Here is a 26,104-nt window from a genome sequence, read left to right on the forward strand (position 1 = left end):
ATATATTAACCTTTATTTGCTTTTAATTATTAGCTACGTGTCTACAAATTACAAAGTTAAAAAGCGCCAGAACATCGCTTATATATTTACATCTATACACAATTAATATACTTTTTGATTTGCTATCATTAAAGTGAAAATACCTAAACATACGAGTGCATTAAACATATTGCTTTATTGTTTTGCAACTTATATCGTGCCCCTTTTAAACTTAAAACGCATTTCCAACAGAATAATTGTGGATAAGTCATACATATATTACCTTTCGTATATATGTTCTACTAGTGAACTATATCAAAAAATGTACATGCCATAACAACTAGCACATTTGAAAACGATTGCGAAACCGGATATTACATCAATTTAGTTTATGGAAATTTGCTTTGCTAAATTGTGAAGGTAGCTAAAAAACCTAAAAGCTGAAGTAAACCGGCACAAGGTCCATTTTCTCTGTACAAACCAATACATGCAGTGGAAGTTGAGATTGCACCCAACAGTATGAGAAGCTATCACGTGTTTTACTTGACACATTTTACGACATCACTATGAACTAGGCTATAATTCCGGATGATCTGCACGGCTTATTGCATACTTATTAAATAGACAATTAAACAAAATTTGTCCGAATATGCTTTCTACAGAATGTGTGATTACAGCTCCTTTGTCCTAGTTTTAAGAATTTATCCCTACGGAGCGGAAAGGCAAATGTTCATGATATGTATGAGACTGTTTTATATGGCCAATGGTTAATCCAGCATTTGATTATCAAATGAACTCTTACCTCATCGTAACTCTGGTCTCAAGTTATGACCCTACTTTAAAATTTGTCAAATCCTGGATTCGCCCATGCACTTCTACAACTACTCGCTTGGTTTGCATTTGATTCAAGTAAAACAAAAAGTAAAAGGCAATTATCTGGTGGTATGATGGCGATAAACTAGTTTTCAAGGATAGACGGAGTGGTTTCTTTTAATCTACAGATCATGGAAGTGTTATGGAAATTCAAAGTCAAACTGGAACGTAAATATGTTAAGTGTATCCGTCTCTATTCTCCGCTTAAATCATTTTAATTACAATGTTAACATGGCATTGAGTCATTACAGACAATAACAAGCATATTTATTATATACGTTAAAATTTATAAATAATGATTGTCAAAAACTACATTCCGGGTTTTATTGTGAAACAGCAACAGTGCATTAGATACCTAATCAAGATAACATAATAATTAGTTTGAACTTGTAACAATTCCCAAACAGAATATAAGAAGACAATAAATGATTTATTGTTAACGTCTTCGAGAAGTTTTGTCCCCTTTCATTTACATTTAGCACACAAATATTAAGTATGGACTATCTAACTTTGTTGTTTATTGTTATTCTGTTAGTTGACTGTAATACAAACTGAAGAAAATTAAACAATTATTTAAATATTGCAAAATTCGAAATGTTTAAGTAACTAGTATCTAAAAAAATTATTTGCAATCAGTTATAAAAAAACAGTACACGTTATTAACTGAATTGCATAATGTAAAACATATATAATGCAATGACTTTTTGTAATTGTGTATACTAATTTAGCTTATGTATCATTAATAATTGAAACCATTGCACTTTGTGCATTACTAGTGCAGTTTGTACTTCACACGACATGCTTGTAATTAAATTGTAATAACACCATGGAAGGTATAGCACGAGTCCAGTAGGTAAATATTTAGTGAACGAACACAATTTTGAACGAACAAAATTTATTTAATAAAAAGCCCCCAGCCCATAATACATGTTACAATGCAAATCAAATAAAACTAAATACATATATGAAACTAAATAAGAGTTTTGGTTAACAAATTTACGTGTTATCTTTACCTTACATGAGTTTATGAACATAAATAGCTGTGGATTAAATATGGGTAACATTTTCCGATGCCATGAGATTATTGAAAAGAACAAAGTCAGTATTTCCACGGTACCAAGAAAATAAAATTCGCGGATCTCATAAAATCGTAAACACTTAAGTAATACATGCTATTCATTTTAGTTCTTTGTCCAAAAAACAATGAATACAGAAGCGATCATCTCTATCATTACTAAAAATCGACCAATTACAATATGGATTAATGATCTTATTCAAGCCAATGCTTTTTCTCGTACAGGAAACGCTTAACTGATATTAAGGTATCTTTCAACATTCAATAAAGACTTAAAGCATTTATAGGTATCACAGCGTGATTAATTTATTACATCATCAAGCAATGTTTGTCTGGAACAATCAACAATTCTTGTTTTAAAATGATACATAAATATATTTATATCTCCAACATCCTGGTCAATCCACAAAATAATCGAACACTGCGTTACGAGTCACAAAAAAACACTGAACGAGATACACAACACGTACAAATAGTACATACGGACCAAACTCACAACAAAATAGCTTAATGAAAAACAGTTGGGTTACTTCCTTTGAATGGTCGGTAAAAAAGGAGTTCAATGTGGGTTTAAACTAGTTGATGCGAACAAATCCTCAAAATTTAACAACATGTATCTCAATACTACCCTGTTAATGCCTAGCGACGCCAGACAAGAGGGCTAATGGTACCAAAAAATACACTGGCTTGATACGACGCGGTCAGTGAGTAAACCCGAGACCTTCCGAACTCGAATTAAAAAACAACTGACAAATTTGGTTTGAGATGGTTCTAATCGATCTTTGGAACATTGGTTTGCCCCGCAAAGTGAACTCATGTTTACACTGACCTTTCAAATGATGTAAAACAATCATGACTGTAATGAAGTTGTAATGTCTATGTTAACGTTTATATTTAATGTATTGTGATGTGAAGCATCTTTCAAAAGGTTTATTTTAGTCTTTTTGTGATGTGTCTTTGAACAAGATGAAGTACTGACAAGTTGGTTTGTGCCTGTAGTTGATAAAGTAACACTGTGACGGTATTTGCCTCTTGTTAAGTATTCTTTAGGCCTTAATTATTGTGTCTATAAACACAATAGTTAAATAGTTGAGGTATAGACTAAATGACACATGCCTATTGTTTCCATTACAATATGGTGACGTTTTGTTTTTTTGCGTTGAGTTTCTTTTAGACCTTAAGTAGTACGTCTTTGAACAATGTCACGGCTGAGGTGATGACAACTGGACCTGTACCTGATGTCTCCATTGTAATATTGTGCTCATGTTTATCTAGATGAGTTTCCGTTATGCCTTAATTATTGTACACGTAAACAGGGCCAAAGCAACCAATGATTTGTCTATTCTAATTATTTATAAGTATCAGCGACAATATATATTAAAAACAATATTATAAAATACACGTTTACATAACGCATGGATTATTTTTCCATTTTAAAACTTAACGTACGATATATTACTTTGTTTAAAGCTGCACTCTGACAGATAAATCATTTTTACAACTTATTTTTTGTCTTGGAAAGAGCACATTTTTGCCAAAATATCTGCAAATCAATGTTAAGAAAAAAACGTAAAACATCAATTTTTAATCTATTTTTTGTCAGCAGTCTTATATTACTGGTTTTCATGGTTTTTTGCAAAAATTGGCTCGTCCCAAGACAAAAAAATTACAAAAAATGTCAAAACGTTCAATCTGTGAGAGTGCAGTTTTAAGACGTAATATTATAAGACACAAAAATCAAATACAATACACTTACAACCTAATCAGTATAGATACAAGAATTCATATTTACATAAGTTATTATTATACAAATACTACAATTGAAATACATGGAAAAGACCAGTTTACTTCAAAATCCTTAATACTCGTTTAAGCGGCACAAGGTTAACTGACACTGGGAAGGAGATACACTATGCCACAGCAAAACATAGACAGAAATGCACACGAATTAACAAACTTATTGTGTGTTATGTTATACACATACAAAATAACACAATGTTTTACCATACTACTGCTGGTTGTGTTTGCATACACATTAAATGTTCACGTGCACCTTCAAACAAAATTAGGAATTAAAATCACATGAATAAAGTATAGTTATTTGATTAATATCTCTAAAAGTGTTAGTATGTTTTTGATAAGACATTTATTTAGCTGTTAGTAAAGTCATTTCTATTAATAATGATTTCAATATATTGAAATTATCCTATGTAAATTGGACAACATAGTTCATTGTTTGTATTGAAACAAATCCGTTTACTAATGTAAAGTTCAAGTTACCATTTCTATTCCCATGTCCAAGCAGTCCAAAACTATACACGATAAAGACACATAGGCAAAATAGATTATATGGAGAAAGACTCCAGACCGGCATGTAATGTTATAACAACACCAACATACATATGAAAATGGACAATATCATTCGGAGTACGACCATCGATAACATAAGACTGATAAAAGTTAACGATCATCGACAGTAAAAGTCTCTTTCAGCTTCCCCGTCTGATTTATGCTTGCTTCTGTGATGCCTTTGGCAGCCAGCTCCGCTTTCAAGGTCTGTATGTATTCATCGTAAGCCGAATATTTCCCCACATATCTAAAAATAAGAATTAACAACAACTTTACATGATTTCAACGTAAGATGAACGTTATCTGCAAGTAGATGCACGCTTACTCCCACATAATAAGATATACCATAATTAATACAAATGGTTTAATTCACTGAAAAGAATGAATAAATATCGAAAACAATTATTCTTTTGAAAGATTACGTGTTAAATTTGAATGAAATATGCAGAAAATACAGTATTTCTACATTAGTTGAAAGTTGATCACTTTAAATCTTCAATCATCCTAGCACTCACCAATCATTTATTATTTGTGCATTTTCAGATGACAATGACGAACTAGCATTTACGCACAATTTGAACAATTGTATGTGCAATCCAAACGGGATATAAGACCGACATCGAAGCACGCCTAAATTATTCATTTATGCAGAAAGATACATGTTAATTAGTTCACTATATCGCTTTTTATCTAGAAAGAAATATCATAGAAAAACAACTTTTTAAGGTAACATTATTTTTGTGACTGTTTATCCATTTTCAATTTCATTTCGAACTAATGTCTACAACTGCAGACATTGAAAAATCAATGGCGTCAATTGTATGGCGTCATCACTGCCGTGCTTTACGAGCGCCTTTGTATAAAATATAGTGAACATGCGAGTTCACTGACTAGAACTAATAAAATAAATACAAAAAAAACAATCATTTGATAGAATTGGTATGCTTTTCTCATTGATTTGCATCCCGTTAATACTTTGAAACGGGCGGGAAAATGTCAAGATTGAAGTGCAGGAATATCAGTAAATGGTTCGACTGACGTTTCAGACTGTATATTACGTTTAGAATATGGACTTCATTTTATACGAGGACAAAATCATGGACGTCAACGTGGTGCCCCATGTAAACTATACTTGGTTTGTTTTTATACTTTAAATTCCATTATAAAGAAATTATGTTGATGAAACATTGCATTTGCGATTTGTGTTTTGAAAAACAGAATTATATAGCATGAATAAGTACATGGAATAGTATATGGAAAATCTTATTATTACATTTGTTAGTTATCATCCGCATAATATTCGACATAGTTTTTCTCTTCCTAATACCGAATATTACATGAGAAGTATTTCAGTACGACATTTTTATAAGAACCTTAGCTATTATCATTTAGCGTAAACAAAATAGAAATTATTCCTGTAATGAAATATATGTAACAGGTCGTATATTTTATGGTTATGTGTAACCTGTAATTGTATAGTAAGGGTGTGTTCTTAAGCAGTAGGGTAGCGTTTTCAGTAGTTGGACTTCCTTTTCTGGTTTTCTTTGGTAGAGACGAGTTTAACAAAATTATAGACGCAAAGATATCTTATAGTATCAAACCCATAACCAGTTACTGAGTAGTGAACCAGATCTACACTGCACATCACTGAGTAAGAATCCGAGAGAGTCTGAAGGAGCATTTCCTAAGACGAAGTCAGTCAGACGAAAACAGTACAGTCAACCACAGTGATATATTTAGATTTTATGTCATAATTATACGACAATAAATCCATTGTAACATTTGGAACTACCAGTGAGGATTCAAAGGGTTAACCTTACGGAGGATCAGGACCATTTATATATATCCAGAGGATCCAGCAATATATGAGGAACGTGACGAAGTTGAGGATCATCCGATTTAGGACATAACCATCCAGACGTTGAGGATCATCCGATTCAGGACATAACCATCCAGACGTTGAAGATCATCCGATTCATGACATAATCATCCAGACGTGGATGGTCAACTGATTCAAGACGAAACCATCCAGACGATAATGATCATCAGGATGTGTGGACATTGAGAGATATTTTTTAAGAGCTGTGCAGTCTCGTGTGCATTAAGTAAGGTGGTGAGTGAACATTGAAATTTTTTTTGTAGAGAGAAAGATATCACTATTGCATATTAACCAAAACCAAATAATGTGAAAGGTTCTCAATTTAAAAGTTAACTAATAAATAAATGCATGACCATTAACCATTTTCATCTAACTTTTCACTGCAGAAAATAACATATTTCACAGTATTCGAGTGTTCATTGACCAAATGTAAAAAACTTAATTATTGTTAGAAAGATCAATTCAAGGATCATATTTCTGTTATTTTCTGTGTTATTTGTTTTTGACTTGGTGCATTCATTTGCTTAATTTAAATTACCTAGGCTATTAAATTAAAGTGAATTTTTGTTATACATTCAAGTTAGTGTTCCCGTCTTTATGTCAGTGCTTCAGTAGCGATAGTAATAACTATTTTACAGTAGTATAGATTCACTTATAAAGGTGTGTAATTTTATTTTATTTAATATCCTTAAATTGGCCTGGTAGCTTCAGTATTTTATATCGTGACATCCCAGAATTGTCTGAGCTTTGGTTTTATTTATTTTTTATTAAATAATTAATCAAAAAGTATCTTTCTAGCAGATCTGAGGGTTTTAATGTATAAATAAAAATACTGGTTATTATGTACACATATAGTTGATTCTGACCTTTAAAGCTGTCTTCATATTACATTACATATAATAATACAACTCAATTATAGTGTAATCAAAAGTTTATTTAAACAGTATAAATCATTAACTTTTACTGGGACATTTGAACAAAAGAGCTACATTGCGGTTTATTTATTTCAAAACTTCTTAAATTCGGTGCTACATTGTTCAACAATGTTTAATTTCACAGCAACTGTGACAGTTAAATAAAGGATATTTTTTTCAATTCAGTATAAGATCGTAATTTATTTAATGAGCTTCATAGAAAAACATAGTTTTAAGAGTGCCGATCAAACGGTAAAACTATACTATTTATTTGATCAAGCGTGATATTGAATAGCATGCTACAATAAAATTAAATAAAGTTTTTTTTCGGGCTTTAATTAGTATTTCTTTTTCTAAATAACTTTTTAAAAACGATTTTCCCCGCCGCTACCCAACGGACGCACTCAACGCATTTTTTAAAGTTTATAATTCAGTCATTTTTGTTTGTGCAAACATTTTTATGAACATTAAGTTTTGAACGTTTATCAATGCATCAAATAATAAGCAGTTTTAAATTAAAACAGGGCATTAGTACATAACCAAATTACTACGTGGCCATTTATTGAGCTAACATTTGAAAGATCGTATTTAAAAAGATATTTGATAACATTGATATAACATCCTATTTATATTCGAGCTGTTGTTTTCGTCGGTTTTAATGAAAGCAAAAGTTCGCACATTCAGCTTCAAGGTTCATGAAAAGTTTGAAAAACATTACTACCATTTTTTCTAATAAACGGTTAGTTGTTTATTGCCAAATATATTTTTATTCAAACTTATACAAACTCATGCAATCTTTAATTGTTATGACAGGATTTTGTGTTTCAAAGCTGACGTGATAAGTTTTGAGCAAGAGGAAGTACCTACAAAGTAATTGTAAATAAGTTCTGAAAGTTGATAGTTTCTCTCCTTATTTTATTCACTGATATAACTTCGTATTGCATCGAAAGGCATGACATAAAGTAGTTTAATCCTCATTTATTTTCACACATGAGGTATGTTAAATATGAAAATTTTCGCCACCGTCTGAATTAATAGAGCTCTACGGTACAATACGGTGACTTAACTGTACTGCATTTGTATTTTTATATTTCACTCCATGGATAGTTTGCGTGAAGACAACCCATTGTTTAAATGCTATTTTGTTTCAATAGATGAAAAAGAAATCTGCTGGTTTAAAACCATATGCATATTATCATTAAGTGTACATGGTATAAGTCATAAAACATACGGACGGTATACAAGCAATATAATTATTTAACAAGAGTATCATAATGGGGTGCTCAACGCTCGTCCGTTTGTGTTTACTGTATCAGGCGGCGTAACTTAAGGTGATGGGATACGTTGCTCCGTCAAAATTGACGTTCAAAATTAAATATATTTCAACTTCTTTGACAATTGGCCAGAATGATGTGTCAGGCATGTTTTTCTCATTTTTGCTAAAATGACTTATATCGGCGGCGTCGGTTAGTGCAAAAAGACGCTATCTAACACCATACCCCTTTTTTACAATTTTGATTAGCGTCACTCAACTGCCGTTTTTCATTATAAAGTTATGAAAACTGCTGTAAAGATGCCTTACTACAGTTATATAACTATTACAATATGAATTTTCAACAAATGTGTCTATTAGTTCATGTGCAGAAGATAAGTTGCGTGTCATTACATAATTGTGCACGTTAATTTACGTTCAACGACTGGCCTGTAATGAAAAATCTTCACTAGATGCCTGGCATTTCCTATATTTTTTCTAACATTTTGACGCCTGATATTTAGCCTTTCGTGTTATGTAATAACCTATATGTGTTGTCGGGCTAATTAAGCAACCAATTTTAAATAATGGGTTCAGAAACGTTTGTTTTAAACGTTACTGACGTCAACGTTGTTTTGATGTACGTAGTCGTAATGCTGGCGATAAATTGTGATATTTTGAAAACGGAATGCAAAGAAACCGTAATGTCGTCCAATAACTAAGAAAAAAAGTCAAAACAACATTAAGCAAATGGAACGGAAATATGATTTTCTATAACAAAATGTGTTTTTGATGGATTTGCATTCATGTTTGATAAATTTATCGGTTGCATGAACGATGGCGATTATGCATATTCACGTACATGCGTATTGGTAAAGGTAAGTTTTATTAAAATTTGCGATGATCATCTATACATAAACATGATATATAACTTTATAAAGATATGTCATATACATGAAATCATAATCATTTAACATTCCTGGATGATAACCAGAACTATCATCAAACGATGCTCCGAGTGGGGAACAAACCCGGGACCTTCTGATCAAGAGTCCGATACGTGCAATCTGAGTTAGCAAGTTCGCGTTTTGTCGAAACCGTGCACGTGCTTAATAAAACCGGAAACAGCGTCCTAAAATACAAATGCAGAATAACGAAGCAGACGACATGAATATTTGAAAAAAATGGAAAGTTTACCAAAGAAAACATCAAGAAACGGATGCAGAAGCTGGTATAGATTCGTAAGAAATGCAAGCGTGACCTTCTGGATTGAAGACGAGTTGTTGAGTAAAAGATTTTAATAGACGAATTGAAAAAAAATGCTGCAAGTGCGCGGAACAGTTGTCGTTTACTAACATAACATCAGAAACAAAATACGTTATCGGGAGTATTCTTCATAAAAAATGCATGCCATGTCTGGCTGACAACACAGTGCCGACTGGAAAACGACACAAGGCTGGTGATCACAAAACCGGAACTCGGTGCTTTGCTGTAACCACAAAGTTAGCTGCAGGTAAATGGTTCTTTCGAAAATTACAAAAGGAAAGCTAAGCAATAGTTTGCTGCAGTTTTCAGTATGCATCAATATTACTATAATCTCAATGAATTTTACCCCTAAAACTACCTAAATGAAGTCAAATAGCTTGTATATATTGTTTGAAATGCTTTAATTCTTTCAGCCATGATCAACGCTGGCGTTGAGGAACAAGAAATGAATAATATTCTTGACTACATGAACCTTCCCCTTGTAAATAAGAAGACACTCAAGAACAGGGAGCGAAAAATCGGCGAGAGCTTTGAGGTAGTTGCCGCCCAGTCATGTTCACGTGCAGTGGAATATGAAATTCGAAATTATGAGTAACTATTCATACATCACAAATGAAATTCTCCACCATGACAAATGACATTGAAGGCAAATGATGATGATGATGATGATGATGATGATGATGATGATGATGATGATGTTGTTGTTGTTGTTGGTGGTGGTTGTGGTGGTGGTGGTTGTGGTGGTGGTGGTGATGATGATGATGATGATTATGATGATGCTGATGCTGATGATGATGATGTTGTTGTTGTTGGTGGTGGTGGTTGTGGTGGTGGTGGTTGTGGTGGTGGTGGTGATGATGATGATGATGATTATGATGATGCTGATGCTGATGATGTTGTTGTTGTTGTTGTTGTTGTTGTTGTTGTTGGTGGTGGTGGTGGTGGTGGTTGTGATAATGATGTTGTTGTTATTGGTGGTGGTGGTGGTGGTGGTGGTGGAGGTTGTGATGATTGTGATGATGATTTTTTTTTTTTTGTTGTTGTTGTTGTTGTTGTTGTTGTTATTGATGTTGGTTGTGGTGGTGGTGGTGGTGATGATGATGATGATGATGATGATGATGATGATGATGATGATGATGATGATGATGATGATGGTGGGGGTTGTGGTAATGGTGGTGGTGGTGGTGGTAATGATGATGATGATGATGTTGTTGTTGTTGGTGGTGGTGGTGGTGTTGGTGGTGGTGTTGGTGATGTTGATGATGATGATGATGATGATGATGATGATGATGATGATGATGATGATGATGATGATGATGATGATGAATGATTTCCTTTCAGGTGTACGATGCCCACTGTCTATCACCAGGACATATCACAATGAAACGTTGCCAGGAGTTAGATAAGGTCTAGCATACCACCGTTCCGGGTGCGATTGACTATCTGTAGTGCTAAAAACAAATTAGTTAAATCGGCAAAAACAATCGCGGCTTTATCATCTTATTTTACTGAGTTAAATATTAATCCAGGTTGTTAAACTGCTTCGCATGAACAGAATAAAGTAGTGTTTTGAAATTAATATGTATTTTTTTGTTAAAATTATGCAAATCGCTGTACAATTAACGAGCGCATTTGTATTGTTTAGTAAATATTATTTTTATTATTATTATTATCATCATTATTATTATTTATATCATTAGTCAGTATATAGACGTTTTACGTGATTGAATATGCTAGTTAGTTCATTATAAACAATAACGTCGACGTTCAACACTTATAATGACGTTGAAGACAATAAGGGTACGTTTAAAATCGAACAAAATGAATGTTAAAAATGCGAGTTATTCTGATATTTCAAATTTATCTTTATTTGGTGTGCAAATATCAAAATCAAAATGTTTTATGCTTGTTTCATTGCATATATATATCAATTCACATGTTTCTTTTCGATGAAATTTAAATATTTCATGTCGTGTGTTACGATACAATTTAAGAAATCACGGTGCCTTATAAGATAGCCGGTGTACTTACCTTCACCGGAAAGGTATTTTATTTCGCATAAATGATTTAAGGAAGCTTAGCACTTTATGCCGACCAATTTTCAGTATATTTCATTTTTGAAGTCGAAATATTGTTGAGCAACGTATCCCACCATTGCACTCAATCTTATTATTTAGCATTTAAAAAAAACAATTTTTTAGTTTCATAGCTTCAGAAAAAAGAAATCAAAGAACAAAAAGAATATCTAAATAAACTTAAATAATGAATCACAGTAATCGCAAATGCAGTATTGTACTTCTTATAGGACATGAATAATTATGGAGTCATAAGGTGTGGCATAAAATACTTATCAACTTCTGTGTCGTTCAAGACATATTTTTCTCTATGTATCCTACTGTTACACTGAAACTCGTACGATAAAATCAACGCGTACGAAGTGGAGGACTGACATATTCTACCGTCAGGGGAAACACCTGACTGTCTATAAAATGACAAACCAGCGTTAACGTACAAATTTAAAGATCCCCCGCAGAGAACGCCAAAATACGCCATTAACGCAGAAGATATATGTTAATTGTTTCACTATATCGCATTGTATCTTACTAGATATATCACTGAGAAGCAACAGCTATAAAGGTAACACTATTTGTATAACTGTTTATGATTTTCAATTTCAATTCAAACTAATGTCTACATATGTATGATTTGACTGCAAACACTCTAGAATCTATGGCGTAAATCGTATGGCGACATCGCTTCCGAGCTTTACGTATGCCTTTGGATATATATGATGCAAATGTAAGTTCACTGACTGAAACACTACATCAAATACAAAAAAAAAGTTGATGGAATGGGTATGCATTTTCTCACTGATTCATATCTCGTTAAAACGTACAAGCGGGTAGAAAACACGTCAAGATTAGTAGTGCAGGAAAGACAGTTAATGATTAGACTAAGGTTACACACTGAATGGTACGTTACGAATATGGACTTCGTTTTATGGCGTACCCTGACTACCACTTATAACATGCTTTATATATGTGATGCATATAACTACTGTACGTTAAAAATAAATACCTGCATAAAACGCCATTCAGAACATATTTCTTTACTTTAGAACAAATAACTCTAATCTTCTCCTGAACATTCTAAGCTGACTCGTATCATAACTTAAAGATTATTCTTACCTGTAATGCACATAACCTTGATACAATGAGATGTCATCCAGGACAACTTTTCCTTCTTTCCCCATGATGAACATCAACCCTTTCCTGAACGCTGCCTTTAACATTCTACTTAGCAGCTGGCCCTCAGAGTCGCAAATCAAACGTCCTTTGAACATGCCGCCTTTATACGGGTTTCCCGGGGATGGATGGTGCGTCTGCAAGAAGGGAAGACAAACGTTGTATTAGACGTGATGGAATGCATATAACTAGAAAGTACAAATATACCATAAAATATATCGAACATTAACATAAACTGGACAGGAGAATGGATTGTCAGATACAATCGAACCATTTTGATTTTAATTTAAGCATCCATGATATTTCTGTTCTGAAAGTATGTTTTTCGGCATGTGATAATCCCTAAACTTGTACAATTAGGTCGGAGGATAACATAAAAATATAAATTATGACATTTAAAGCAAAAGTACGGGCATTGTTAGATTCATTAAAATATATTTTGCATATGTGGAATAAATTACGATATCTACAGGTTCAATTGTTTTAAGAAAAGTACACGCAAAACAATCATATAACGTTACTGCATATAGGTTACACTGATTTATTTCAATTACCGAAAACAAAGCAAATTGCCATTATAAATTACAAAGTTTGTTTCTGAAATTGTATAAGATAGATGTGTAGAATGAAATAACCATTCTGTGATCGCAGATTATTATTTAGTTCTACGGAGAAATGAAATGATTTATACTCGACTTTATAATATATTTTTACTAAAATTAGATAATAAAGCTTCGGTGATGTAATTAGTATGCTGGTGTTTAATATTTTTAAAGTAAAATACAAATTATATCGAGTAACATCTATACAACAATAGATTGAACTGTGTTACATGATCATGTATATTTAAAATATAAACTCGATTGCGATCTAATATTTTAAATTGAGCATACTGAAATCTCGCAATCCAAATTGGTACCTTTATATAAGTGCGGAATATGTTAAATGCTTTTAATGAATTTTAGTAATTTGGTAAGTTTGCGTAAATATGATGTTTATTCTGCCCAAAAATATAGCGACGAAATTTGTTGTAAATTTAATGTTATTTTTACTGCAACAAATGATTATACATTAATGAGGTAGATTAAATCCTATTTTCCTATTGTTATATTTATGAAGTTACATTTGAATCATTTTACCAAAAACAATTTGATATTCATTTGACAAGGAAAGCTAACAGCTATCTGATTAACATTTAATTAATTACAGTTATTGCGAAAATATATCAATATTTATTAAATTAAACGTAGGCGCAAAATTGAACAGGGTATATTTCCATATTATTTTTACAATTTATATTTTTGTCTTTCTCGTTGGATGTGTTTTTGACGTTTGTTTATAAAGGAACACTATTTTATAATTTTATCCAGATCAAGATTTGTTTTAAATTCAATAAACAGCTACTACCGACAATTATTTGCAACTAAAACACATTGTCACGCATGTCACAAAGATTCCTTTTTCCTACAATATATCCAAATGTTCTACGAAATAGGAACAATGTCATTCATTCAGTTTGTGCATCATCATTTTCCCGAGGCAAAACAGTCGTTTTGCAGGTCGATTTTATCAATGTATATTTCCCCTAAAAGCTTTAAAAGCATAGCAATAAAATATTGGCATTTCTGATGACATCAACAAATATGACGTACGATGCAAAATCGTATACTTGTGACATAGATTATTCTTAGTGTGTTCTTTCTTCTACTGTCTTCTTAGTGTAATCTTCCACATATTTCTAAATATCTTGATTTATGATTATTCCATCAAAATTAGTTCATTGAAACACATTTATTTCCTTTAGGCTTTCAATATAATCATATAATCCATTTAGTATTAATGCTAATGTAATTTTCGGTATACCACAACAATACACTTGACATACATAGAAATTCATTTGAGGATAATAACGATTGTTTTAATTTATAATTCCCCATTTCTTATAAACAAATATTTTCGGAAGGCTCTGACTCCATACTCGACATAAAGCGCTTTAACATTAGCCATTTAAAAATACGATGTATGATGTTTGCGTGTCATCACATTAAGATAAAGACTATAGTTTTTTTAGCTTATAATTTAAAACACTTTTTCTGTATGTTTAGCCATTGAAATACGTACTTTTGCGTTCAGTGTATTGGATAATGTATTTATTCATGTTTGAATGCACTTAATGTTTTAAATGGAAACAAACAGACATTTAATAAAGATATTGCAAACACGTTATATAATTGTCTACGTTTGAGTTAAATGAATTAGAAGACAATTAGTTTATCATGTTTATAAAGGAAAAACCTCCAGGTGGCGCTTTATAATCACGAGTGATTCATACACACGAGTATTTCGTGCGCATATGGATGTAAAAACAATCCGCATTAGGGAACAGATACGTTCAAATCGATACAATTGATTGTTAAATTTGAGGTCGTACCGGGCAGTATGCAAAAGTCCGTGTTTATTGCCGTGACCGGACAAGGCATGATTCTAATCCACTTACAGAGGGTAAGTCGTATTAAAAATATGTTTGTTGTATTTATTTGAAACGACGCGTAACATGAAGATTCAGATTCAGATTATGCAGCGGAAATATAGGACATGTACGAAATTATGAGTTAATACAGTTTAATTGTGTTAGAGGAATTTTTCTGCATTTTAAAATCAGTGCTTCTAGCTTTACTAAGAAAGTGGATGTTTAGTTTATAAGATACTATTAAAGAATATTTAGGTGAGATTTTTTTTTTTTTTTTTTTTTTTGGGGGGGGGGGGCGAGAAACACGTAGGAGAACAATGCAACACAATGAGATCGGGGTTACACGGATCCCGCGGTTCTACCATGTGGCTGTGAACAGATGAGCTGTTTCACCTCATGGCAGCTGTTTTTAGTTGACGTCGCTTCCTGTTCAAGTGCCGCGCTCCGATGGTGTTCCCCCGCCTATTGTGATTTTCTGGTGTAATATTACCTGTCAGCGTCAGCCGTAGATTTTGCCATATAGTCAATACATAAAGATAAGTATTATAAATAAAATTTAATCTTTTCTGAATTGAACGAGAACGATTTGAAGCAATGCCGATTTCTTCTGGATTTTTCGGTTTAGAAGATTTTAAATTCAGAATGTTGGCATTAAAGCTGCACTCTTACAGATATACCATATTTACAACTTTTTTATATTTTGTCGCGGAAAGAGCAAATTCCGATATAACTGGTTTCCATCGATTTTCGCAAAACTTGGCTCGTTCTAAGACAAAAAATTAAAAAGTTGAAAGTTGTCAAAACGTTCAATCTGTGAGAATGCAGCTTTAAAATAAAATCAAATTTCAAAAAATACTTCTTCAATTTTAGTATTAGGTGAGTTGTTAACAAACTGAGATTATAAGTAAGAATGTTTTATGTAAGTTTCAGGGATTGGTTTTGTGTTCGTTAATAAATACAAATATTGTTTCTTTACTTGTTTTTGTAATTGACTAAGTACATCTGCCTTGGCTGCCATTACATAATTGCTAGACAGATTATTTGTGAGATAAGTAAAATTGTTGTGTGTAAGATTCAATGATGTGCCCTGTATTTGCTTAAAAATACCGATATTGTACTTTTTATAATTGAACATTTGGCTCGGCTGCCATTATAATTGCTAGACAGATGTGTTGCCTGTCTTGCCATTATTAAATGTGTTCCTTAGAAAAAAATGGGTTTTGTTGATTGTGTTTAGTTTTGTAAAAAAATGAATTCATCTGATCATTTGTTATGATATTGTAAAGTTGTCTTATTCAAAGATTATTGTACATAATTATAATACGCTTAATGTTACTACATTATAGAATGATTGCAATTTTAAGGAAGGTAATCTAAAGATCATATGAGCGGCATCGCTGATTCACGGCGGAAACGCCAGAGATGAATAAGTAATACTTAGATGATATGAAGTAAATTTCAGTGATTAAGAAGGAGCGGAGTGAGTTTCAACCTCATTGGTTGACTTATTGTCAATGATGCAGGGAGTGTGTATTGAATAAGTGGCAGAAGGCGGACTTTTAAACACGCGCGAAAGTTGAAATTCTTAATAGTTAAGCGTAGCACTTAATAATTGCTTATCAACAGTTTCCTTTGATGAAAATCAAGGCTGTATTCTAATCATAGTATACGGTGGCTTCACCAGTTAGTCAGTTACAAAACTAGTACATATGCAAATAGTGTTATAAAGTTATAAAACTCGGCTTTGATGATTTATGGCGGACTCGCCAGAGATGAAACACAATGTACAATGAACACGGTGTAATCACAAGTGCTAGTTTATATGTAAATATTATTACGAAGTAAAGTTATAACAGGCTGATCCATAGCGGAATCGCCAAAGATGAATCGTTAAAGTTTACGCTTACGTCTCACGCATTTCAAATGTAAAATTGTTGTTTTATTGACTCATACGAATGTAAATATTTTAAGTCATTAGACATGAGTGTTAACCGAATGGATTAATGTGAATACGTTATAAATGATGTTCTTTGTAGATACATTTTTGTGTATACGTCTATTATTGCAGACGCACAATGACCAGACAACAGACCGAAGGATTGGCGGTAGAAGTGGATCTTCTCCCGGACCTACTACAGAAGTGTGTGGCCATCAATACTAAAGTAGTTCTTTCAGTTGGATTTAACTTGCAGTTTAGGAAGAAGGGATATCGTGCCTGCTTAAGTTTTTACTTTTACAATATATATTTATTTTCGTTGATTAGAAGTGCTAAAAGGGCAAGTGTTTAGTGACTTTGCTGGTTTTCTCTGCCCTGGCTTTAGTACAGAAGTTTTGAATGTTATGTTATTGATACAAAGTTATAAAACAAAAACAATGTTTACACACCTAGAGACATTTCGATTATTATCATAGCTAGAACTTCAGGTTGTGTCAAGTTTTACTAACGATTCTTTGATCTAAAATGAACGATGAGTGTATCCAAATTCATATTGTCTAAACTTGAGTATATATAAGTGTTTGCCTTACATTGTCAGCCAATCAGGGGCGCTTGATTTTTAAAATGTTCGTTTGTTAATTGTGAAAAATCGCTACTTATTCCTGAAGACGACTTTCAGGATAAAGTAAATTGCTTTAACTGTGCATGCGCATATAGCCACTCCTACTGTGTGTATATGCAAAGGTGGATTTTCAGTGCCAACGCTGATTTAAATGACGTCACACGCGCACTGCTTAATTTTAAAGCTGATGCAATTTGGGCGGGGTTAACACTAAGTCGGTTAGAATTAATTAAGTAATCCGCTAAAATTACTTAATAAACTCTAATCATACATATATACAGTACGAGTTGTTCTTCATATTTCATTAATAAATACAGATTTATGAATAGAAAAGTAGAAATATATTTTCCGAAAGATAAACATTAGATTATTATCATGGCCTTTCTAAATACAATGTATTGGCTAGTGGGCTTACTCGCAATGCTCCTGCACGGTGCGCTTACAAACCGGAAGAAGACACTTTTTCAATAACTCTGTTGGGTGTAGAGTCGTATAAGCTGTTTATTGATATCTTGTACGAGCATGTGAGGTCAATTTATTTACCATTCAATATATTCTAATGTTGTGTCTAATGTTATTTTTAAACTAATAGGCATATGCTTTAAAATAAAACGACACATTTAGACCTGGCATTTTAACAACAAACATTTATATTTTCGTCATTTCAGTGTTAGATCGTATTTTATTTCCCAAGTTTCATAGAAAAGCATATTTTCACGTGTATAATAAAATACACTTACACTGAGCAAAATTTGTTTGTAATACTGTTATGCGTATTTTTTGTAGTTTTATTTATATTATATTTACATTTCTAAACACCTCGTTATCGATTAACCGTTTGCTACACCCGAGGGACGTCCCCAAAGCAAACCTTTGATCGCTAATGAGGTAGACTGTCATTTCTTCATAAACATTCATTTAACCACTTTTAATGCATGTACAATACTCTTTAGAAATGTTTATGAACGAATAGAAAGATCATTGACCCGTTAACAACATAACAGTGGCCACTTTTAACTGAAGACATATTTGAACGATTAAACGAGGAAACCAATCTTCAGTGGTTTAACATTAGATTAAAAGCCGATCTACCAGTTGTATAGTTCGTTTCATGATAGAACGTGGGTTTATGCTACGTAAATATCAAAGCACAGTCATTTTCTGAGAATATTCTTTTTCGTTTGTACACGGGTCGTTTCCGAGATGGGGTGAAGACCTCGCTTCATTGTTAACATGACGTGTGGAGGCTATTTAAAAGTATTAGTTAATTGTTTTGTTAATTTGCCCTGAAGTTCGTTTAACATGTTAAATGAGTCAAATAGTTTGGAAACATAGTAAAACGTACTAAAGCATCTAATTTATATTCGAAAATAAAATTGTTCGTCCAATGTTTTGTACATAAACAAATATTCAAGGATTCAGCTACAAGAAAACGTTTGAAAATGGGATTGCCATTTTCCTTATCCCCGGTAAGTTTATTTCTAAAACAAATCTGATTTAAACGTATGCGATCTTTTTTTTTAAATCAAATAAAAATTTGCAAACTTAAAGTGTTAAAAAGAAATATATTTTAAACGGAAGCAGCTACAACTGATTTAAAAAGCAGTTTTTATAGTTGATTTTTTCACTCGATACAATTTTTTTATACATATAATACAACCAGGAATGAATATATACGCGATTTGTTTTTATAAACTTAGCTGTGCATATCAGAAACTAAATTAGTAGCATTGTACTAATGCTATTCGTTTTCTTATTCATATCACTTTTTCTCATGTCTGGATTTTATGGTAGGAATGGTTTTAATGTACATACTGTGATAAGTGTTATTGATTTGACCTCTGAACATCATTAAATTTCCATATGGCATACAAGCTTTTCGTATACGTCTTTTCAAAACATACCTCTCTATAGGGCAGGTCAAAGGTTATAATGGTATATGAGTGTGTTTATTTTTATTAAATTTATATTTGTGTAGGAATTAAATCTAGAAAACGTAAAACATGTGGTGCAAGCAGTTATCATACAATTTAATGTGGTGCAGACACAGTTCGTTCGACGTGTGCTTTAGGAGAGAGGTATACATATTAGCTCTAAGCTATCTCCTCAATCCTTAATTATTATGTATGTAATGTATGTATTTGCTAAATGTACTTAATGATAATGAGGTAGATTGTTTCTGTTGTTACATTTATAAAGTTACATTTCAATCATGTTACCAAATAAAATATGATATGCTTGCCTTGTTAAGTTTTAGGGATGTACACTTTCATGCATTATGAAATATCATGACGAACTTTTCTATGGATTTGCAAGTACAATCTGACAATATCAATCTTCACAGTCAGTAATATGTGTTTTAAAGAATTAATGTGGAAAAGCAAACACCTATCTGAATGCATTTAATTAATTAGTGTTATGGCTGAAACATATCATTTACTGGTTTAATTTAATATGGATGCATAAAGTTAACGCCTGGAATAACTATTTATTTTTTTCTACGCCTATATCCAAATGTTCAGTTGAATAGGAATCATGTCATTTATTTAGTTGCACTGTTTGTGCATCGTAGAACATGCAAACCTAGTATGGCATTTCGAGTAGCATTACAATTGGTTTATTCTATTCTATGTGTAAAAAGACATTAATGCTATCAATTATCCTTATGCGGATATTAACATGATATGTGACCTTTTTATGCATGCCAATTTTCCCGTGGCAAAAAAAGTCATATTGCATGTCAAATTGTCAATGTATATTTCATCCAAGAGCTTAAAATGCATATTAGTATAATATTGGCATGCATGATGACATCAACGAATATGGCGTACTATGCAAAATCGTATACTGGTGACATAGATCATTCTTAGTGTTTGTGTCTTCTAGTTTCTTCTTAGTGTAATAGTCAACATTTTTTTCTAAATATTTTGATGTATGACAATTTAATAAGAATTGGTTAATTGTAACACATCTATTACATTTATGCTTTCAATATAATACATTTATTATCAATTCTAATTTTCTGTATACAACAATTCACTTAACATAGAAATTCGTTTGTTGTTAACCATAATTCACCTTTTCTTACAAAAATATATTTTCTGAGGGCTCAGGCGCCATTGAGCTTTATCCGACACACAACCTTTAAAGCTTTTGTAAACCATTTTGAAAATACAATACGATGTATGTTGTATGTGTGTCAGCACAATTAGATAAAAACTATACAAGCTTATGATTTAAAACACTTTTCTTTATGTTTAGCCATTAAATTACGTACTTTTGCGTTCTGTGTACTGCATAATTTATATATTCATGTTTTAATGCACTAAATGAATACACGAAAAAAAACCATTAAATAACTATATTGCCAACAAGTTATATAATGTTTTACGTTTGAGTAAAACTAATTAGAAGAAAATAGTTTTCCTTGTTTATAATGGAATTACCGCCAGGTTGTTAAATTTGAGGTTTTACCGGGCAGTAGGCTGAAGTCCGAGTTTACTGAGGAGACCGGACAAAGCATGCTTTAAATCCTATTACAGAGCGTAAATCGTATTGACAATATGTGTGCTGCATTTATTTCAAATGACAAATACATGTATTATCATGATGACTCAGATTATGCAGTGGAAATATAGGACATGTAGAAATTATGAGTTAATTCAGTTCATACATAATTTGTAACAAGTGTGAACATGTTTCTTTGGTTTTAAAGGCATCAATTAAAGTGTGTTAGAGGAATTCATTTTCGCAAATTTTATATGAAGTGCTTCCAGTTCTATTTAGAAATTGAGTGTTTCGTTGACATACTATTTAAGAATATATAGGTGTCTTTTTTATTTTGTTTTGAGAAAAAACACGTAGGAGAACGATGCAAAACAATGACGGGTATCTGCTTATGGCAGCTGTTCTTCGCTGACGTCACTTCCTGTTCAAGTGCCGGGCTCAAATGGTTTCTCGCCTATTGTGGTTTTCTGTTATAATATTACCTGTTAGCGTCAGCCGTAGCTGTGGCCATATAGTAAACATATAAAGATAAGTATTATAAATGGAATTTAATCTTCACTGATTGAACGAGAAAGATCTGAAGCAATACTGAATAATTCTGGATGTTGTATTTAGAAGATTTAAAATTCAGAATGTTGGCATTAAAATACGTATTTTAAAGAATACTAATTTAATTATTTCCTAAGTTGAGTTGTTAAGAAACCGAGAGATAAGTGAGAATGTTGTATGTAAGTTTCAGTAATTTGTTCTGTATTCACTTACAAATACAGATATTTTTTCTATACTTGTTTTTATAATTGTAAAGTACATTTGGCTTGGCTGCCATTATAATTGCTAGACAGATGAGTTGCCAATCTTGGCTGACAATCTATATAATATGTTTTCCTTAGAAAAAAATGGAATTAAAATCAGTATTTTAAAGAATATTAATTTAATATAATTGAATATTTGGCTTATAACTGCTAGACAGATGAGTTGCCTGTCTTGAATGACAAGCCATTATAATATGTTTTCCTTAGGAAAAGCTGGGAATTGTGGAGTGTGTTAAGTTCTGAAAAAAATGTGATGGCATCTGATGATTTCTAATGATATTGTAAATATGTGTTATTGAAAGATTGTTGTACATAATTATTATACGCTTAGTGTTACTGCACTGTAGAATGATCGCATTATTAAGAAAGATAATCTGAAGATGAGTGGCACCGCTGATTCACGGCGGAAACGCCAAAGATGAATATGAAATACTAAGATGATATGAAGTAAATTCTCAATGATTAAGAAGGGGGGATCGAGCTTCAACCTCACTTTTTGACACATTGTCAATGTTGCAGAAAGTGTGTTTTGAATGAATGGAAGAAGGCGGACCTTTAAACACGCGCGAAGGTTTTAAAAATTCTTAATAGTTAAGCTTAGCATGAAATGATTGCTTATCAGAAGTTTCGTAGGCTGTATTCTCATCATAGTATACGGTGGCTTTACCAGTTACGGTTTTAGTTGATATGTAAATATTGTAATAAAGTTATTCAATTCGGCATTGATGATTCATGGCGGAATCGCCATAGATAAATCATATTTATATGTAAATATTGTTATGAAGTTATTAAAAGCGGCATTGCTGATTCATAGCGGAATCGCCTGAGATGAATTTTTAAAGTATACGGTGACATCACCAGTACTAGCTTAAATGTAAAATTGTCGTTTTATTGATTCATACGAATGTAATAATTCTACACCATAAGCCATAATTGTTTAAAGCATTGATTTATGTGAATACGTTATGAATGATGGTTTTATAGAAACATTTTTGTGTATACGCCTAGTTTTGCAAACGTACAAGGAAGACACTTTACCAGTGATCTTCTCCCGGACCTACTACAGAAATGGATGGCCACAAGTAGCATTCATCAATACGGAAGTAGTTCTTTCCGTTGGAAAGTTTGATATAACTTGCGCTTTAGGGAGAAAGAATATTTTGCCTCCTGAAGATTTTACATTTGCAATATATTTATTTTCATAAATACGAAGTGCTAAACGGGCAGGTGTCTAGTGACTTTGCAGGTTTCATCTGTCCTGGCTTTAGTAGAGATCTTTTGAATGTTATATTATTGATACAAAGTTATAAAACGAAAACAATGTTTACACATATTGAGACATTTCGATGATTATCATAGCTAGAACTTACAGGTTGTGTCAAGTTTTACTAACGATTCATTGATCTAAAATGAAGGATGAGTGTATCCAAATTTATAGCGTCTCTACATGATTTAGTCTTTGCCCTACATTGTCAGCCAATCAGGGGCGCTAGATTTTTAAAATGTTTCGTTTCTTGTTTGTGAAGAATCGTTACTTTTTTCTGAAGACGACTCTTTAGGATTTAATCAATTGCTTTAGCTGCGCATCCGCATATAGCCACACCTAATGTTTGCATATGCAAAGGCGCATTTTCAGAGCCAACGCTGATTTAAATGACCTCACAATATATTGAATTGACTGACAAGTCTTTTAAACAGGAGCACGGTTTAATCATAATGCTGATGCAATTTTGGAGGGGCTAACGCTAGAATTTATTAAATAATTTCTTCGTGAATAAGAAACTACGGTCGCTTTGCTGCACTGCGCTCCGCTTCCTTAGGTTACTTGTTAGCGAAGAAATTACATCAAAAACTCTAACCTATACAAAGTACACTACGAGTTTTATGTTCAAAAGTGTCCTTGTACAGACGTAAGAAGCCGAAGACACTTTTTCAATAGCTTTGTTGGGGGTTTATTCGTATAAGCTGTTTATTGATATAACGAACATGTGAAATGAATTTTTCTGACACTTGTTCCTCATATTTACGATTTTTAGAAATATAGTTACCATTGATTTAGATCTGCTGGTAAAACGTATGTTGTCAACAATGGAGTTAAGGACAGAATGTCGAAAATCATGGATGTAAGTTTAAGTGAATCTAGCAAAATCGACATTTGTAAAGTTTTCTAAAATATTTGTCTTCGAAATTAAGTTTGTAAACAGAAGTTTAAAATGTCATAACAATCAACAATGGGTTAATTTGAAAAAGATCATCATATTAAAAATTGATGATTTACATCAGATTTCCCGTTCTTTTTATTTCATCGGTTTCCCGGGTGCTTCTCTGAGACCAAAAATAATATTGAAATAGTATGGATTTTGTTGTTTTCTATAGGAGGTTATAGAATGTTATTCAGGGAAATACGTTTGAGTAAAACGAATTAGAAGAAAGCTAATGTTCCTTGTTTATAATGAAATAACCGGCAGTTGGCGTTTTATAAGCACGAGTGATTCATACAAACGAGTATTTCTTGCGCATGTGAATGTAAAGTAATTCAGCTTTGGGGAACCGATACGTTCACAAATCTGGATGCCAAACGGGTTTCTGAGTTTTCGCAAGAAGGAGGGTTTATCTCAGTTTTTTTATCCGTCAGTCGACCACGTCTGATAGCTCCATTTTGTCAAGCATGTTGTTATCAAGATCTACCTTTATCATGTTGCAAATCCATGCTGTATGTGTTAATCGGTTGCCCAAGTGCTTCTTTGAATCTTCCTAATTAATATCATTGAAGTAATATTGTTTTTTTTATTTCTATAGGAAGTCATAGAATGTCATTCAGGGAATTGATTTTTCGATTACTTGGCTTGTCGATGCCGTTTCAACAAAAATCAACAGAATTCTTGTACCAAACGAAAGTCCTTAAACCAATTTTATTTTTATCTAACTGAAAAGTAATGTCACTTTTACAGTTTATACATTTATTGCTTTATGTTATGAGGTTATGAGGCTACTAGCACATTATATCAGATCCCATACATGCACTTATAGATGTGATTCAATATAATCAAATGTTGTGTCTAATCTTAATCTAATACAACTCATTTAAACGCAGCATTTAAAAGCATACATTTCTATTTTTAGCTTTACAACTACATAACATTACGGTACACAGAGCTGTTTGGTAATGTAAACAGTGAATATTTCATGATGTCAGTGTTAGATCGTATTTTATTTCTTAAGTTTCATAGAAAAACATCTGTAAAAGGGTCACGATTAAAATAAAAAACAATCCTACACTGAACTCTCAAAAAATCTGTTAGTATTACTTATATACTTATTTTTGTAGTTGTATTGGTATTTTATTTAAATTTCTAAATACCCCGTTTTCGAATAAACTTTTGCTTTACCCGAGGGACGTCTCTCGCCTAAACCTTCAATCAATAATGACGTAGACTGTCATTCCTTCATAAGCAGTCATACAGATCCAGTGGTCAATTTTTATTAAAAAAATGTTTGAAAGGTTCAAAGAGGAAACCAATCATGAGTGGTTTAGCATTAGATTAAAAGCCGTTCTACCAGTTGTATAGTTTGTTTCATGATAGAACATGGGTTTATGATACGTACATGTCAAATAACAGTCATTTTTAGAGAATATTCTTCTTCGTTTGTAGACGGGTCGTTCCCAAGATGGGGTGAAGACCACGCTTCATAGTTGACATGACGATATGAGGCTTTTTAAGTATATTAGTTATTTATTGTGTTTGTTTCCCCGGAAGTTCGTGTTACAAAGTTAGACAATTTTAAAACATAGCGAATACATGTTATAACATCGAACTTTGTTTTAACAATTGTTTCGCCAACCAATATTTAGTACTGAAGCAATATGCTTCAACAAAACGTTTTTTTAAGATAAAAATCTTGGCATAATGTGATGGTTACAAAG

At 32.4% G+C, this 26,104-nt stretch overlaps 1 protein-coding gene across 3 annotated transcripts in view; it reads right to left on the bottom strand.

Annotated features, from left to right (window-relative positions):
* Nucleotides 1-1,174: 1,174 nt before the first annotated feature.
* Nucleotides 1,175-26,104, bottom strand: part of LOC128241476 (uncharacterized) — a 35,940-nt gene continuing 11,010 nt past the window's right edge. For all 3 annotated transcript variants that reach the window (XM_052958421.1, XM_052958419.1, XM_052958420.1), the window contains 2 exons: nucleotides 12,776-12,969; nucleotides 1,175-4,523 (listed from right to left, as the gene is read on the bottom strand). In XM_052958421.1, the coding sequence (XP_052814381.1) occupies nucleotides 4,388-4,523; nucleotides 12,776-12,969 (330 nt within the window). In that variant the 3' untranslated portion in view covers nucleotides 1,175-4,387. The remainder of the gene's footprint in view (nucleotides 4,524-12,775; nucleotides 12,970-26,104) is intronic.

This window comes from Mya arenaria, chromosome 7, assembly GCF_026914265.1.
Source record: "Mya arenaria isolate MELC-2E11 chromosome 7, ASM2691426v1".
NCBI lineage: Eukaryota > Metazoa > Mollusca > Bivalvia > Myida > Myidae > Mya > Mya arenaria.